Source organism: Staurois parvus, unplaced genomic scaffold (genome assembly GCF_062004578.1).
Source record: "Staurois parvus isolate SC_StPar_1 unplaced genomic scaffold, SC_StPar_1.0 ptg000721l, whole genome shotgun sequence".
NCBI classification, from domain to species: domain Eukaryota; kingdom Metazoa; phylum Chordata; class Amphibia; order Anura; family Ranidae; genus Staurois; species Staurois parvus.
This window is the reverse complement of record NW_028318517.1, coordinates 1107986-1124835: the sequence shown is the minus strand read 5'-3', so window position 1 is coordinate 1124835 and position 16850 is coordinate 1107986. Positions and strand designations below refer to the sequence as shown.

The 16850-nt window shown below is 45.2% G+C and overlaps 1 protein-coding gene across 1 annotated transcript; it reads right to left on the bottom strand.

The window, feature by feature from the left end:
- Positions 1-4113: 4113 nt before the first annotated feature.
- LOC149445411 (uncharacterized) lies at positions 4114-5125 on the bottom strand. Its single transcript, XM_089653849.1, has 2 exons — positions 4928-5125; positions 4114-4435 (listed from the first exon to the last, which is right to left on the bottom strand). The coding sequence occupies exons 1-2, from the start codon at positions 5090-5092 to the stop codon at positions 4148-4150; spliced, it is 453 nt and encodes a 150-aa protein (XP_089509975.1). The 5' UTR covers positions 5093-5125; the 3' UTR covers positions 4114-4147.
- Between the last annotated feature and the right edge of the window lie 11725 nt (positions 5126-16850).

The following is a 16850-nucleotide window of genomic DNA, read 5'->3' as shown; positions in this document are numbered from 1 at the left end:
CCCAGAACCTCCATAAATCCAGTCTAGATACATAAATTGTGTCTGCAGCACAGAGAAGGAAGATTATCCGAGAGAAATCCAGGAATACAGGACGGGGAACACAGCTCAGGAAAGTGACCAGGGGATTACAGGCTGATATCACCCAGTCCCCGCCCTACTCTGGACCAATCAGTGAGCAGTATGGGTGGAGGAATGGATTTGATTTAGTGTTCATGACCCACCTGTGCTGATCTCTGTAGGAGTGTCCTCCTCTATAAATGTCCCCGTTATTCCATCCTCCTCCATAGACTGCTGATCATCCCTCACATACGCCTCTTCTTCTTCTGCTTTCACCTCAAATTCTATATCGATTGGATCTCCACTCTAAATCAAGGAAATGAGAGAAAATATCATCTGTAAAATGTAAGATTTATGATTGTGACATCACACACAAAATCCACACATTATAAATACAATGTGAAAATGATATCCAAAAACACCCTTACACCTACACTAATTCCAAATTGGAAAAAACTTTCAACCCCTAGTTTTTGATTGTATAGGGAGCTCATTTCCTGTTAGTAGGCTGTGCGGTTTAGTAAGGGCAATGTTTCCCTGTTCCAATATGGCGATCGGAGTATCGTCAGTCAATGGAGGAGCGGTATTTATTGCGGCCAGGTGTCAGGACGTCTCTCTCTCTTATGATTAAGTCCCGGATGTGACGAAACGCGTCAAGAGGAAGTGACGTCATACGCAAGGAGCAGGAACCGGAAGTGTTACAGCGGCCATCTTTGTTGGGGAATCGCTGGATACTCGTGTGTGAACTGCCTGAGAAACTGTGGGAACTGCCTGGTAATCCCCACATAGTGGGGTTTGTCCAAATCGCTAATTTTTAATTTTAAATGCAAGCAGATTCATTAAAATGATACTATTCTGAATATATATGGAGGTACGTCATGCTTCATAGACCTGTGAATGTGGATGGCATTATAACATTACCCTAACAAAAAGTGAAGGAGGAGAGGAGGATAAAGTTCCTTTGGAGGATTTCTACATATTATATGATTAAGGCGTGGGTTCTTTCTACTGTTGGTAAGGGTATATTGGCCTTACTCACTAGAAGTGTCACGTGTGGGTAGGAATCTCACTGAGTGGATCACTTCAGGATTTTATAATTTTTGAGCACGAGTGTTTTACTACCTTTTTTGGAAGGTTTTCACAAGTGTTTCACTATTTTATATCACTTAATGTTGCACAATTTTATGATACACATCTGTGTGTGCATGTATGCGTATATATAGGTGTATATATATATATATAATTTTTTTTTTTCTCTGATTATGTTATGGTAATGCACTATTGTGAGTTTCTTTATTTTTGAGGTTTTTCACAACAATCAACACTGCAAGAAATACATCTTTTTTAGTTCTACTATTTTTTTATCGAGACACTGGACTTTTATGATTTGGTTTGGATCACTGAGACACTGGACTTTATGATTTTGTGTTAGTTTACGTATATAACTATATGGGGAAAATTTTGTTGTTGCACATATAGGTAGACTATTTGTTTAAAGAGGGTAGATTCTCTTTTGGACCTATCTATTTAAAATCCACACATTGTCTCCCTTCACAGAAGCAGATCACATGTGATATGTCGGTACATTTCCCCTAAATACCGCATGCCATCCTGAAACTGTCCATTTCCTATCCCGTGTTGCGGTATTGACCACAAACACTGAACACGCTCAGTAAATACCGCATGAACAGGCGTTACATTCACAGAAGGAAATAAAGAATGAAATGCATGCGGTCATTAATTAGTGGTGGAGACATGCGGCATTCAGGAAATGTGTACTGCTTGGTAAAGAGTGGGCGGCCGCTGGCATCCTTAACAACCAGTAAACAACATGGTTGTTAGGGAGCGAGCGGCCGCTGTGTCCTAACCAACCGATAAATCTAAAAAAAAAGATTTACCGGCAACAAAATATTAAGAAAATGGCATGGGGTCCCCCCCCAGGGGTCTGGTATGGATTTTGAGGGGAACCCCTTGTCAAAATGAAAGAAATACATACCAGACCCCTATCTGAGCATGCTGCTCAGCAGGTCAGGAAAGGGGGGCCAAGCAAGTGACCCCCCCCTCCTGAAACATACCAGGCCACATGCCCTTAATATGGAGTGGATGCTCTGGGGCAGGGGGGGGGCTTTGCTCCCCCAGAGCACCTTGTCCATGTTGATAGGGACAAGGGGACTCTTCCCCACAACCCAGGCTAGTGGCTGTGGAGGTTTGCAGGAAGAGGACTTACAAAATATAACAAGGAGGCCCTCAGATCCCTCACCCCATGTGAATGAGTATGGGGTACATGGTACCCCTAATTATTCACCCCAAAAAAGTATTCTGTTAAAAAGACAGCAGGCAGTTTTTGACAAGTCCTTTATTAAAAAAGGAAAAACTAAAGCAAAATGTCCCCCCGGTGTAGATCCATCATCAATCACGATGCTCGCTGTCACCGCTGACTCGGAAAGAAAAGCTCCGCTCCCAATGAAGACTCCCCTCTGTCTGACAGCTCTGCTGCCTCCTGCCACTAAATATACTAAGGGACACGGTGCCACTAAGTGACGTCACTGACCGGGGCATGTTGTATTGGTGACGTCACTGACCGGGGCATGTTGTATTGGTGATGTCACTGACCGGGGCATGTTGTATTGGTGATGTCACAAGAGGGCAAGTCCCCCCAGTGACATCACAGGGTGGTAGCGCTCCTTAGTTTATTTAGAAGTGGGAGGCGGCGGAGCTGTCAGATGATAGGAGGGGAGCTTTGTTTTTTATTTGAGTCAGCGATGACAACGAGTATTGTGATTGGATCATCGATGGATCTACATCAGGGGGATATTGTTGTTTTGTCAAAAATTTCTTCCAGTGTTTTTTTACACTACACTATTTGGTGAATGAATAGGGGTACTATGTACTCTATACTCATTCACATTGTGGGGGGGCCGGGATCTGGGGGCCTCCTTGTTAAAAGTGGCTTCCAGATTCCAATAAGCCCCCCACCCACAGCCCCCCACAACTACTGCCCAGGGTTGTGGGGAAGGGACCCTTGTCCCCATCGACATGGGGACAAGGTGCTTTTGGGAGGGCAGAGTGCCTCTGCCCTGAAGCACCCATCCAATGTTGAGGGTATGTGGCCTGGTATGGTTCAGGAGGAAGGTGGGCACTCACTAAGGGTCTGGTATTGATTTTAGTGTGGAAACCACACTTTTTGTATTATTTTGGCATCGGGGTTCCCCTCAAAATTCATACCAGACCTGGAACTTGGCAGCCGTCCGCTCCTTGTTTACTGGTTGTTGGGGTCACTGGTGGCTGCCCTCTCCATAACAAAAAGCTATTTACAAGTGTTGCTATGGACACCAGTGGTAAATTCCCCGCAGGTTTCACTACTAAAAAACAGAATGCAGCATCTTACTACATACTGGGATACGGGAAGATACCGCTTTGTGATTGGAGCCCATAGTCTCTACTAGTCAATGTTCTAGATTCTCCGCCCCACCAACCTTGTAATAGTGAGGGATGGTGTGACCTTCCTGTGTGGAATCCCGGGAATACAGAGGACGGGGACATCTCTCTGGTGGGTTCCTGGTATTAGGTGGCTCCATCATATCCTTGTGTCCTTCTGAAAACTCCTCCATCACTCCATACTCCTCATCCTCCTCTTTATACTCTTCTTTAACATCAATATTATCATCCCCGAGGATTCCACTCTGAAAGATATAATAAAACATTCATTGTAACAAACATGCTGTGTATAAATCACAACTACCAATAATTGTCATCATCTACCTGATGATGGTGAGGGATGGTGTGACCTTCCTGTGTGGAATCCCGGGAATACAGAGGACGGGGACATCTCTCTGGTGGGTTCCCATGACTGGATCCATCTGTAGGAAACACACACACTGACTGAATCCATTGTTTCTATGTGTTTATCAGATGATGGGGGATCTAGGTGGATCCTCCGTACTGCTCTCTCCTTTACAATAAAGTCTCCTCTTACCCGGTGATGTGAGGGGCGGCTGATTGTCCATCATGACGTCCTTGTAGAGATCCTTGTGTCCTTCTAAATACTCCCACTCCTCCATGGAGAAATAGACAGTGACACCCTGACACCTTATAGGAACCTGACACACACAATGATACAGTCACCATCCAGACACATCCCTTGTCTGTTACTGGAGAATGTCCCAGAATTCCTGGCACCGCTCACCTCTCCTGTCAGCAGCTCCATCATCTTCTTGGTGACTTCTAGAATCTTCTGTGTCTTCTGTCTTGTAGGGATCAGGGATGGAGGTGGGGGGATGGTGATGGGATTCTGGATTCTCGAGGATCTTGTGGTCATACGATGAGATCTCCTTCTGGTGTCATTGTCGTTAGATTTCTTCATGACTCCAGTACAGTTCTGTGTGATACAAAGATAAATCTCACTCTCCCATAATCCCTCACTTCTATGGTCAGCTCTAGATTTATTCTCCAGGGATTGGCCACAATGTGCCGACTCAGCAAAGGACAGACATCTCCATCCAATGATATGATGACAATGGGGTCAGATTTATAGCTCCTTCTAGAAGTCATATAATAGAGTCACTAATGGTTTACTAGTAAGGCTCACTGACCCACCAGGAAATGTCACCCATGGATTTAGTGGTCAGTGGGCGTGGCATGCTGGTAATCATGGGTCTCACTGATTGGACGAAAGCTGAGATTGTTCTCTTCTATAACCAATGCCGCCATCTTGTGCTATAACCAAATCTCATAGAGTCCGGACACTTTATGTATTCATAGTACTTGTGTGGATGTCGTTATTGATTACAGAACATCAGAAGACTTCAAGTGACTCTGAATCCCTCCCAGTGTACAGCCCAGTCAGATTTAACCCCTTCATTACACTCACCTCTCCAGTCAGCAGGCTGAGGATCTCCAGGGTGAGCTTCAATATCGTCTCATTCCGGGGAAATTCCTTCCTTACAATCTTCACAAAACCCAAAGTCTGCTGATTGTCCATCATGACGTCCTTGTAGAGATCCTTGTGTCCTTCTAAATACTCCCACTCCTCCATGGAGAAATAGACAGTGACACCCTGACACCTTATAGGAACCTGACACACACAATGATACAGTCACCATCCAGACACATCCCTTGTCTGTTACTGGAGAATGTCCCAGAATTCCCGGCACCGCTCACCTCTCCTGTCAGCTGATGGACCATCATGGTGGTCAGTTCCAGAATCTTCTGCTCTTTCTCCCTCTCAGGTATCAGAGAATGAGATGGAGGCACCATGGTGAGGCTCTGGGTTCTGCTCCATCCTCCTGAGATTGGCTCCCCACTAGACTTCTTCTTTACAACATAATCCTACAGATCAGGAGACAAATAAAACAATATCAACCACCTGACATCATCTAAATGTGTGCAAAAATAAAATGGTCTATTGACCAGAATAGACAAGAGTGATGTCATGTGACCTCCCAGAATCCTCCTCACCTCTCCGGTCAGGTCTGTGTTTTATTAATAGAGATGAGAGTGATGTCATGTGACCACCCAGAATCCACCTCACCTCTCCGGTCAGGTCTGTGTTTTATTAATAGAGATGAGTCATGTCATGTGACCTCCCAGAATCCTCCTCACCTCTCCGGTCAGGTCTGTGTTTTATTAATAGAGATGAGTCATGTCATGTGACCTCCCAGAATCCTCCTCACCTCTCCGGTCAGGTCTGTGTTTTATTAATAGAGAAAAGAGTGATGTCATGTGACCTCCCAGAATCCTCCTCATCTCTCTGGTCAGGTCTGTTTTATTAATAGAGATAAGGGTGATGTCATGTGACCTCCCAGAATCCTCCTCACCTCTCCGGTCAGGTCTGTGTTTTATTAATAGAGAAAAGAGTGATGTCATGTGACCTCCCAGAATCCTCCTCACCTCTCCGGTCAGGTCTGTGTTTTATTAATAGAGATAAGAGTGATGTCATGTGAACTCCCAGAATCCTCCTCATCTCTCTGGTCAGGTCTGTTTTATTAATAGAGATGAGAGTGATGTCATGTGACCTCCCAGAATCCTCCTCACCTCTCCGGTCAGCAGGTAGATGATCTCCAGGGTGAGGTTTAGTATCTTCTCAGTCATGTGACTCCGGTCCTCCTCCATCCTCATTGGTGCCATCATGTGATCTATACAGGTCTCCTTGTAGACGGATAACTTTGGGAAATGAAAGTAAGAATGATTTGGATGGTATTGGTCACACAATAATAGGATGTGGATGTGAGGGGGGAATAGGAGGGTTGCTGGACATTGAAGAACTACTCCCCCCATGGGAACACATTTTGTTTGGACTGTTTAGAGTTTACTGCAATTTTGAGGTCCGGGGCCCCTTTTCTCTGTTGGGTTTGTTTGGTCTCTGAACTGGTTTTGATGAGTATTAGATCTGCAGACAAGGAATGATAAATCTGATCCTTCCTATGACTAGTTTGCTCTGAGGCAGTGCTGTGAGGTCAATGTCGGCTCATCATGCAGGGATGGTCACTTTACATCACCCGACGCCCGGGACATGTAGTTCTGGGGGCCGGGCAAGTATTGTGTTTAATCTTTATCCCTGCTGAGGGCAAGCCGCAGGGCTCTCCTTTCAGGCGCCAGCCTCTGCCACCCCGTGTGTGTGATCCTCTCCTGTACCTACTATGCTTCCCCGGCTCTGCTTGCCCATCTGTGGGCACAGTTCAGCGGGTGTCGGAGGGTAGAGGGGATGGAGGAGAGCGGACATGTTCACTCCCTTCTTGTCCTGACCCAGAAGTGACTTTATGACAGATTTCCCGACCATCGAGGTCGGCAAAGAATGTAATGCGGTGCGATGTGCTCTACATTACATCCAATGGAGTACAGGGGAGACATTGGGGGTCTTTTAGACCCTGGATGTCCCAATAAAGAGAACCTGTCATCAAAAGTCATCTCATAGAGGACTTTGTCCCCTTAAGTAAAAATGTTTTTTTAAATGCAAACAATTAAAGTTACACTCAAGTACATAACTCCTCCCTTTAAAAAATTTTAAGGCCTCCCACCCCCACATATATGCAAACCCAAATGTAAGAGCACACGCTGGAGCGCCTACACGTGATAACATTGATTGTGATACACGTTACATATCGCCGGTCACACCAGAATGAGAGGATAATTCTAGGAGCAGACCTCCTCCGTACTCTATACTGATGACCTAGAAGGGGCTATAAATGTGTCCCCTATAGATAATACCGGGACTAAAGGTTGTCACCATTTCAGCACACACAACTTAAGGTTTGACATGTTGGATATCTATTTACTCGCTGCAACCTCGGCTTTTATATTTTTACACATAAATGGGTCATTTATTGCTTTTTTGTGCCCTGAAATTAACTTAAGTATATTTTTTAGTGAAATTTGGCATTTCCTAGACTTTGTGATAATATTTTTGACCTAAAAATTAGAACTGCCGCTATTTTATTCTCTAAAGTCTCTACTTTTAGAAAACCTAAATTTTGGGGGTTTTGTGTCATCTTCAGGCTAAATAGATTCTTTAAATGTGCAAAAAATGGCTCTGGGAGTGAAAGGGATAAAAGATAAGCCGGACACTCCCCTTTCCTGAGGAGCAGCCAATCAGTTCTCATTACACTGCAAGGTGTTCTCCCCTCCCTGCTAGTCCCGGGTGCGGTGCTGGGGACAGGCGGGGGAGGGGAGGAGGAGATAAACAGAACAATGTTACACATATTAAATGTTTTAGTCGCTATAAAGCCCCTTTCATTCTTTAATCCCAGATATTCCTAAAAGAGCCTCAGATTTATATACATTTTCTGTTACAAAGGAATGTTTCCTTCCTCCTGAGCAGCAATGTAAGGGGCTCTATGCTCCATACTCCTGACCCCGGCACTCCATCATTGTGTTGGCTGCATAGTGTAATGATTGCCCATTGGCTGCCTGTGTAGTGTCATCATTGCCCTTTGTAGGCCATGTATGGTCAGGATGGTCCTTGTCTTGTCTATTTATTGTCAGTGCTGTTTGTTTAGAGGACCATATTACTAGAATTTATCTCCACAATGAGGAGAATGTTCCGGCCCCGGAAGTGGGGGAATGTTCTGCCCCTGAAGGGGTTAATCTGGGTTCCCACACTATATATGTGTGTATCATCATCTGCTGGAGATAAAAGACGTCACAGTGACTATGGAGGAAGAGGACGGACATGACTATGGAGGAAGAGGATGGATGTGACTATGGAGGAAGAGGACGGACGTGACTATGGAGGGAGAGGACGGATGTGACTGTGGAAGAAGAGGACAGACGTGACTATGGAGGAAGAGGACGGACATGACTATGGAGGAAGAGGACGGACGTGACTATGGAGGAAGAGGATAGATGTGACAATGAAGGAAGAGGACGGACATGACTATGGAGGAAGAGGTTGGACGTGACTATGGAGGAAGAGGATGGATGTGACTATGGAGGAAGAGGATGGATGTGACTATGAAGGAAGAGGACGGACATGACTATGAAGGAAGAGGATGGACATGACTATGGAGGAAGAGGTCGGACGTGACTATGGAGGAAGAGGATGGATGTGACTATGGAGGAAGAGGAGGGACATGACTATGGAGGAAGAGGACGGACATGACTATGGAGGAAGAGGACGGACGTGACTATGGAGGAAGAGGATGGATGTGACAATGAAGGAAGAGGACGGACATGACTATGGAGGAAGAGGTCGGACGTGACTATGGAGGAAGAGGATGGATGTGACTATGGAGGAAGAGGATGGATGTGACTATGAAGGAAGAAGACGGACATGACTATGAAGGAAGAGGATGGACATGACTATGGAGGAAGAGGTCGGACGTGACTATGGAGGAAGAGGATGGATGTGACTATGGAGGAAGAGGAGGGACATGACTATGGAGGAAGAGGACGGACATGACTATGGAGGAAGAGGACGGACGTGACTATGGAGGAAGAGGATGGATGTGACAATGAAGGAAGAGGACGGACATGACTATGGAGGAAGAGGTCGGACGTGACTATGGAGGAAGAGGATGGATGTGACTATGGAGGAAGAGGATGGATGTGACTATGAAGGAAGAAGACGGACATGACTATGAAGGAAGAGGATGGACATGACTATGGAGGAAGAGGTCGGACGTGACTATGGAGGAAGAGGATGGACGTGACTATGGAGGAAGAGGAGGGACATGATGGGTGGGTTACTGGGTGTAAATAGGAAATAACATCTTATTACCTCCTCTGCTGCCACGTCCAGCAATGTCTCTGATCTGCTTCCTCCCCACTCACCTCTCCGAATGTCCTGTCTGTACCTGACATCACTTCCTGTCTGTATCTGACATCACTTCCTGTCTGTACCTGACATCACTTCCTGTCTGTATTCCATAAAGAAGTCCTGTCTGGGGAGAAATGTGATCACCATCTTGTGGAGTTTAGAGGAACTGCAGCCCCAAGAAACATCCCTAATAACCATTCCTGCATTGTATCTACCTTACAGAGATACCAGGGAAGATCAAAAAGAACTAAAAAAAGTAAGAAACAATAAACCTAACTCTTATGCAACCAACTTTTTATATAATATATTTTACTACAGATAGAAAAGTCTTAAAGACACAGAACACAAGATAAAAACAAAATACATAATAAAACAGAGACCTCCAAAACAGATGTTTTTGGGTAAAAAAAAATGCAAAAATACATCCCAAAGTATAAGAATATCTATCAATCCACTCATAATGAGGATGTTAGACATAAATGACAAGGATGTAATGGTCACAGAGGAATGGTGGTGGAGATCTCTCAAAGTAAGAACACTTCCTTGAATGGTTCTATAAATAAAGAATGAATCCTGGAGGGAATAAAGCTGTAAAGCAATAAATAATATATAAACTGGGCCATCCACTTCATCCATAAAGACATTGTGATTGAAGATCTTCTAGATCACATAGAAGGAGGACTCATCCATGATTTCATACATTTGTTTGGAAGGATAGAACAATCCTCAGAAGGGAACATGTAGGATGACAGGAAAGGCTCCTGACTGGTGAGATCCTCCAAACATAATGATGACATCCATGAACTGGAGCGAGCTCGTTGGGGTGATAAAGCCAATCTGGAAACACTGTGTAGACGTTCTCCAAGAACTCAGCACACTCCAGGTGTGGAGAAAGTCTCCAGGTGGGTTTAGCCTGTCATTTATCATAGGTAGAAATGTCCACACATGGACTTCCACAGGGACCCCCAGACTACATATAGAACCTGTACAGTGTCCCCTGTAATGAATTGCTTCCCCCCAGGCCTATAGCAGAATGACAACTGAGCGGGATCTCTCCCATCCTGGGAGGACATCATATGAAGTCCTCCAAGTCTAATGGCTCTGCTGTATCTTGATATGTCACCTGCTGTGTCCACCAGATGACAGATCATTGTACCAGGCCAGCCCAGTACCATGTGATTGCTATGACCAATCACAGTGATCATATGACAGTTGTACACAATGAATAGCTTTCATTCATAGCCATCCATTGTGTACTATTGTGATGATCTCTGTGATTTGTCTCTGGCTCACTACCTCTACTGGAAATTTATTCCAAGCATCTACTACTCTTTCAGTAAAATAATACTTTCTGAGATTAGTTGTGAACTTTCCTCCAGTTAGTTGGAGGTCATGTCCTCGCGTTCTTCATTTTGGTTTCATATTGAAAATCCTGCCCTCCTGAACCTTATTCACTCCCTTGTTGTATGTAAAGGTTTCAGTCATGTCTCCCCTTTCCCTTCTCTCCTCCAGACTGGACATGTTACGTTCCTGAAGTCTCTCCTGATATCACTATTTGTATTCCCCGTCTCTGGACTCGTTCTATCTTATCAATACCTTTATGTAAGTGAGGTCTCCAGAACTGGACACAGTATTCTACATGAGGTTGCTGGTGACCCCTCTAGTGATAGATCTATATAGAGGAATCGGGACCTCCTTCCTCCTGCTGGTGACCCCTCTAGTGACAGAAAGATCTATATAGAGGAATCGGGACCTTCTTCCTCCTGCTGGTGACCCCTCTAGTGATATAAAGATCTATATAGAGGAATCGGGACCTCCTTCCTCCTGCCGGTGACCCCTCTAGTGATATAAAGATCTATATAGAGGAATCGGGACCTTCTTCCTCCTGCCGGTGACCCCTCTAGTGATAGAAAGATCTATATAGAGGAATCGGGACCTTCTTCCTCCTGCCGGTGATCCCTCTACTGATATAAAGATCTATATAGAGGAATCGGGACCTTCTTCCTCCTGCTGGTGACCCCTCTAGTGATATAAAGATCTATATAGAGGAATCGGGACCTCCTTCCTCCTGCCGGTGACCCCTCTAGTGATAAAAAGATCTATATAGAGGAATCGGGACCTCCTTCCTCCTGCCGGTGACCCCTCTAGTGATAAAAAGATCTATATAGAGGAATCGGGTCCTCCTTCCTCCTGCCGGTGACCCCTCTAGTGATATAAAGATCTATATAGAGGAATCGGGACCTCCTTCCTCCTGCTGGTGACCCCTCTAGTGATATAAAGATCTGTATAGAGGAATCAGGACCTTCTTCCTCCTGCTGGTGACCCCTCTAGTGATATAAAGATCTATATAGAGGAATCAGGACCTCCTTCCTCTCGCCGATGACCCCTCTGTAAGGGAATTCCCGTGAGACGGCTGGTGATTAGACATGCGCATGTGCACAAAAATGCACGATCATGCACGGTGAAGATTGGCTCCAGGTGGACTATTTAAAAGGTGCCTTTGCCTGTGCTGAGTGCTGACTGGTCTTCAGCTGTTCCCTGTTTCCTGCTCGTTCCTGTGTGTGATTTCCTTGTTGCTGACCTGGCTTGTTCCTGACCTGACTCTGATTACTCCCCTGCTTGATACTGGTTCCTGACTTCGGCTCTGCTCCTGACTTTGGCTTGCTTATGATTTGGTACCTTGCTGTCCGCCCATTAATGACCCCGGCTATTCCTATGACATTGCTCCTGTCTCCCATGCCTACGTCCTGCCTTGCTCTGGTGCACACCTGGTGATCTACCATACCAGCTCTGTATATCACTACTGTGCCTCAATTGGAGGTTCATCAGTCTTCCAAAGTCTCCAACTGCAAGAGTTGCAAACAACACCTGCTGGCGCTCTTGTCCCCCTGGTCCCTAGACACCCTCTGTTCCTCTTCCAGTGGGGTCAGGGCTAGTGACACAAGTAAGGCCGACCTCGTCATTTCAGTCCCTCATCAGGTACATGACAGTACCAGTCAGCCAATGATGGAGTCTGAAAGGGAGGTCTCTGCAATAGGGGACATCTGTCAATCAATCTCTGCCTTGTCTTACATGGTGCAGAGGTTGCAAAAGAATCCTTGAGCACATGGAAAACCAATTACCAACCAAGTCAGATGTCTCAACAGCCATGGGTCCTTCTGCAGTCTCAGACATAACTACCCAGAGAGGGCTCAGCATGATTCATGACCCCTCTAGTGATATAAAGATCTATATAGAGGAATCAGGACCTTCCTCCTCCTGCTGGTGACCCCTCTAGTGATATAAAGATCTATATAGAGTAATCGGGACCTCCTTCCTCCTGCTGGTGACTCCTCAAGTGATATAAAGATCTATATAGAGGAATCGGGACCTCCTTCCTCCTGCCGGTGACCCCTCTAGTGATATAAAGATCTATCTAGAGGAATTGTGATCTCCTTCCTCCTGCCGGTGACCCCTCTAGTGGTATTAAGATCTATATAGAGAGGGGTTGAGGGGCGGAGCCTGACTATGGCGGCCGAGGAGAGTCCGAGGTAGGAACTCTCGGTTCATCCTCCTCTGTCCGATCCCCTCCAGGCTCCCAAGATATAATCGGTATGGAGGAACATTGAGCAAGACCAGACTTACCCCTGCTCGGCGGGCACCCTAGGACATGCGGGAGCCCGCGAGAAGGGGGACTTGGAGGCTGGAGTCCAGCTGGAGGCAGCTCTGTAGGGAAGCCGTGGCTGGGTGCTGAGGAGAGAGGGGGCGTGGCTCGAGTGTGTGGCTGGCCGCAGTGCACTACTGGGAGGCGAGGAAGCTGGCCGGCGTCTGACAGGTGGAGGAAGAGACACTGAGCCGCCTGCCGCCCAGCTAGCTTGGAGCTAGGAGAGGGAGCTGCAGAGAGGAGAGATACGGTGTGGTATGGGGGAGAGAGGGCAGAGGTGACTTTAGCCCTCTGGACAGTAGACTCCTCCACAGTAATCTACAGGGGCCCAGCCCCCTTACACTATTTATCGCCTAATGTTTCTAGAGCCCTCCGCACTACAACCCCCAACAACTCAAACTCTCAATGCTCTACTCCCCCCCGCACTACAACTCTCAGCGCTCCTTGGCCACCCCCAGCACTACAACTCCCAGCGTCATCATAACTTACAGAGGCCCAGCCCCCCTCCACTATAAATTTATAATGCTGTCATAGCCCTTTGCACCATAATCCCCAGCATTCCAAATTCTCAGTGCATCACACCCCCCCTGTACTACAACTCCCAGCGTTTCTCTGCCACACCCAACAATACAACTTCCAGCGTCACCATGGGGTGCCCCCCTGAGGAGGAAAAGAAGAAAGGCTGATATATTGTATGGATTGAAGAAAAGAGCCCGATGCTATCTCACAGGAAGAGAAACGCGAAGGGGTGAGTGAGACTGGCTGTGGCTGTATGCATGATTCTGAGCTGTTGGGGAGGCAGAACGTGAGAGAAATAGGGAGGACTCCCAGAAGAAGAGAGACTGAGAAGAAGATAGGGGAAAAGAAAGGGCTAAAAGAAAAGGTGAATAGACAGGATTGGGACTTGCATGTAAAAGACTGTCTTTCTTTAACGACGAGTTCCCAGAGGAAAGGGGGAAGGAAAGAAAAAAAAAAGAAAAAAAAAGTGAAAGCCACAGAAGAAATGAAAAATAAATGTGCAAAGGGGAGTGGGCTTAAGGGGACCCAAACTGGCACAATCAAAAAATATACGTCCCAGGGAAACGTGACCCCAGAAAGGCCTCAGAGTAGAAATGGAAAAGGAGAAAAAGTATCTAGTCTGCAAAATAGCTCCAGACAGTCACTGGATCTGGACATTAGTAATCAGCAAATATCAGAAAATATAGAGCTAGAAAAAGATTTACAAATACCAAACAAAAAAGAGATGGCAGAAATGTTCAAAGAACTAGAGAAAACAATAAAGCAAGAAATGGTAAATATTCGGAATGATCTGGGACAGCTGCTGGTAAGAGTGGAAGAAACGGAGCAGAAAGTTAAAAATCAGACCCAGATTATATCCGAACTAGAAAAGAAGATAATTAATATGGGGAAAACTCAGGAAAAATTGCTGTACAAGGCGTAAATACAAGAGAACAGAGAAAGGAGGAGAAATATCAGGATTCGAGGGGTCCCAGAAAGCCAAAAAGGAGAAATATTGTATGAGGTGACTTGCAAAATACTAAACTCTATAATGGGAAACTCTGACATGGAAAGGACTAAAATAGAAGGAACCTTTAGAAAAGGGAAACCCCATCTTGGGAAGAAAAGGCCGAGAGATATACTGGTGAAATTTTATGATCTACAGGAAAAAGAAAAAATCTGGAGGAAAATTAAGGGAAAATCGGTAATTAAGTATGGAGAAATAGATATCCAGATATATGCGGATTTATCACCAGAGACTTTGTGGAGGAGGAGAGCTCTGAGACCTTTGCTAGAACAAATGAAAAAACAGAATATTCAATATAGATGGGGGACACCAGAGTGTCTAATAGGATAGAAGAACGGAGTTACAGCTTATTTAAGGTTCCCAGAGGATATGAGAACTTTTTGTGATAGACTGAAATTGCAAAGAACGGAAATTATTGGCTGGGAAGAAGAACAGGGAGAAATTAGATCTGAAAGACAAGAGGACTGGCAGCAGGTGGGGGGGAGGGGTTGGGGGGGGGAGGGGAGAGGAGGAGAGAGTTTTTTTTTTTTTTTTCTCTTCTCTCTATCTCTCTCTCGTCCTCCTCTTCTTCCTTCACCCGCCCGGCCTATTTCCTTTTTTTTTTTTTTTCTCATTTTTGAATTGTCTTGGTAGACAAGTGGGGGCCACGGGGAGATATGGATAGAGGGGAGGCCGTCCTTGGGAGGAGTAAAGCCCTGAGGATTAAATCAAAGGTGGATTTATCTCCACAAATGATTGATAGGCAAATTAAAGGCCTAAAAAGGGGGGGGGAGGGGAGGTGGATGGAGAGGGGAGGGAGAGGGGTTGGGGAGGAGGGACATGGTTAGAAAGAGGGGGGTGGGAGGGGTTTTAGGGTCAACACTCTGCATGATGGAAGGGAAAAATAAAAAATTAGGGATATAAGACATATGGAAGATCTAAGATTTATAACATATAACGTAAAGGGATTGAACTGTCCTGGGAAGAGATTTAAAATATTCAAGGAGCTACAGCATAGAGAGGCTTCGGTGGTATTTTTGCAAGAGACACACCTTGAGATTAAGTCAAATATAAAGCTGTACTCTAAAAATTACCCAACATGGTTTTTATGCGGATTCCCCAATCAAGAGAGCCAAGGGAGTAGCAATAGGGTTTGCAAAAAATATAAGGTTGGAGATAGAAGAAAGAGAGGTAGATCCTGAGGGGAGATTTTTGTTTTTGAAGGGTAGACTACAAGACCAGGAATGTACAATTGTGAATATCTATTGCCCAAATAAAAGACCAGAAGTTTATCTGAAGGGAGTTTTGAGAAAACTGATGGCCTTTAAGAAGGGACGCTTGATAGTGGCAGGGGATTTGAATTTATGTATGGACCCACAAATAGATACGACCTCTTCTGTGCAGCGAGAGGGAGGTAGAGCTCTGAGAAACCTGAAGGGGGTGATACATGAGTGTCAACTGGTGGATATTTGGGGAGTGATCCATGGAAAAGAGAGAGACTATACCTTCTTCTCCAAAGCACACGAGATGTATTCCAGATTGGACTATATATTGGTAGATCATCAACTTATAGAAATGGTGGATAAAGTAGAAATAGAGGCGATGTCCCTTTCAGACCATGCCCCTGTTACACTGAATGTGAGGTGGGGAAGACGATCAACAGGTGGGATAGGTTGGAAGTTGAACGAGGCTCTTCTACTGGATCAGGAGGTGGATCAGAAAATTAGAGAAGAGATTGAAAGATTTTTTCAAGAGAATGAGACAGAGGAGGTGTCGGTGGCTACAGTGTGGGAGTCCCATAAGGCCTATATAAGAGGTATATTGATTGCGTCCGGGGCAAAAAAGAAAAGGGAAAGAAGAGAAAAACTTACTGGGCTGCTAAAAGACATATTTGACCTGGAACAGATACATAAAAGTAAAAGATCAGAAGAAATAAGACAGAAGGTAATAAAAAAGAAAGAAGAACTAGAGCTACTGATGGAGGAGGAGAAGAGAAGAGTTTTCAATAAAGTTGCAAGTGAGAGGTATAGATGGGGAGATAGACCAGGAAAATATTTAATGAGAGCCTTGAGGAAAAAGAAAAATAGGAACTATATAGAGAAAATAAAAAACCCAAAGGGGGAAACGGTGTATTCTACTAAAGAGATCATTAAGGTGTTTAAAGAGTACTATAGTAAGCTGTATAATATTGCCTCCCAAGATCCAGTAAATATAAGCGGAAATGTGAGAAGAGAGAAAAGACGGGAATATTTAAAAAACGCAGGGCTACCGAAACTAAGTGAAGACCAACTGAATTCCCTTGATTTGGAAATTACACAGGAGGAAATAATAAAAGCATTAAAAAGTAATATGACGGGGAAAAGCCCAGGCCCAGACGGTTATACAGTGAGGTA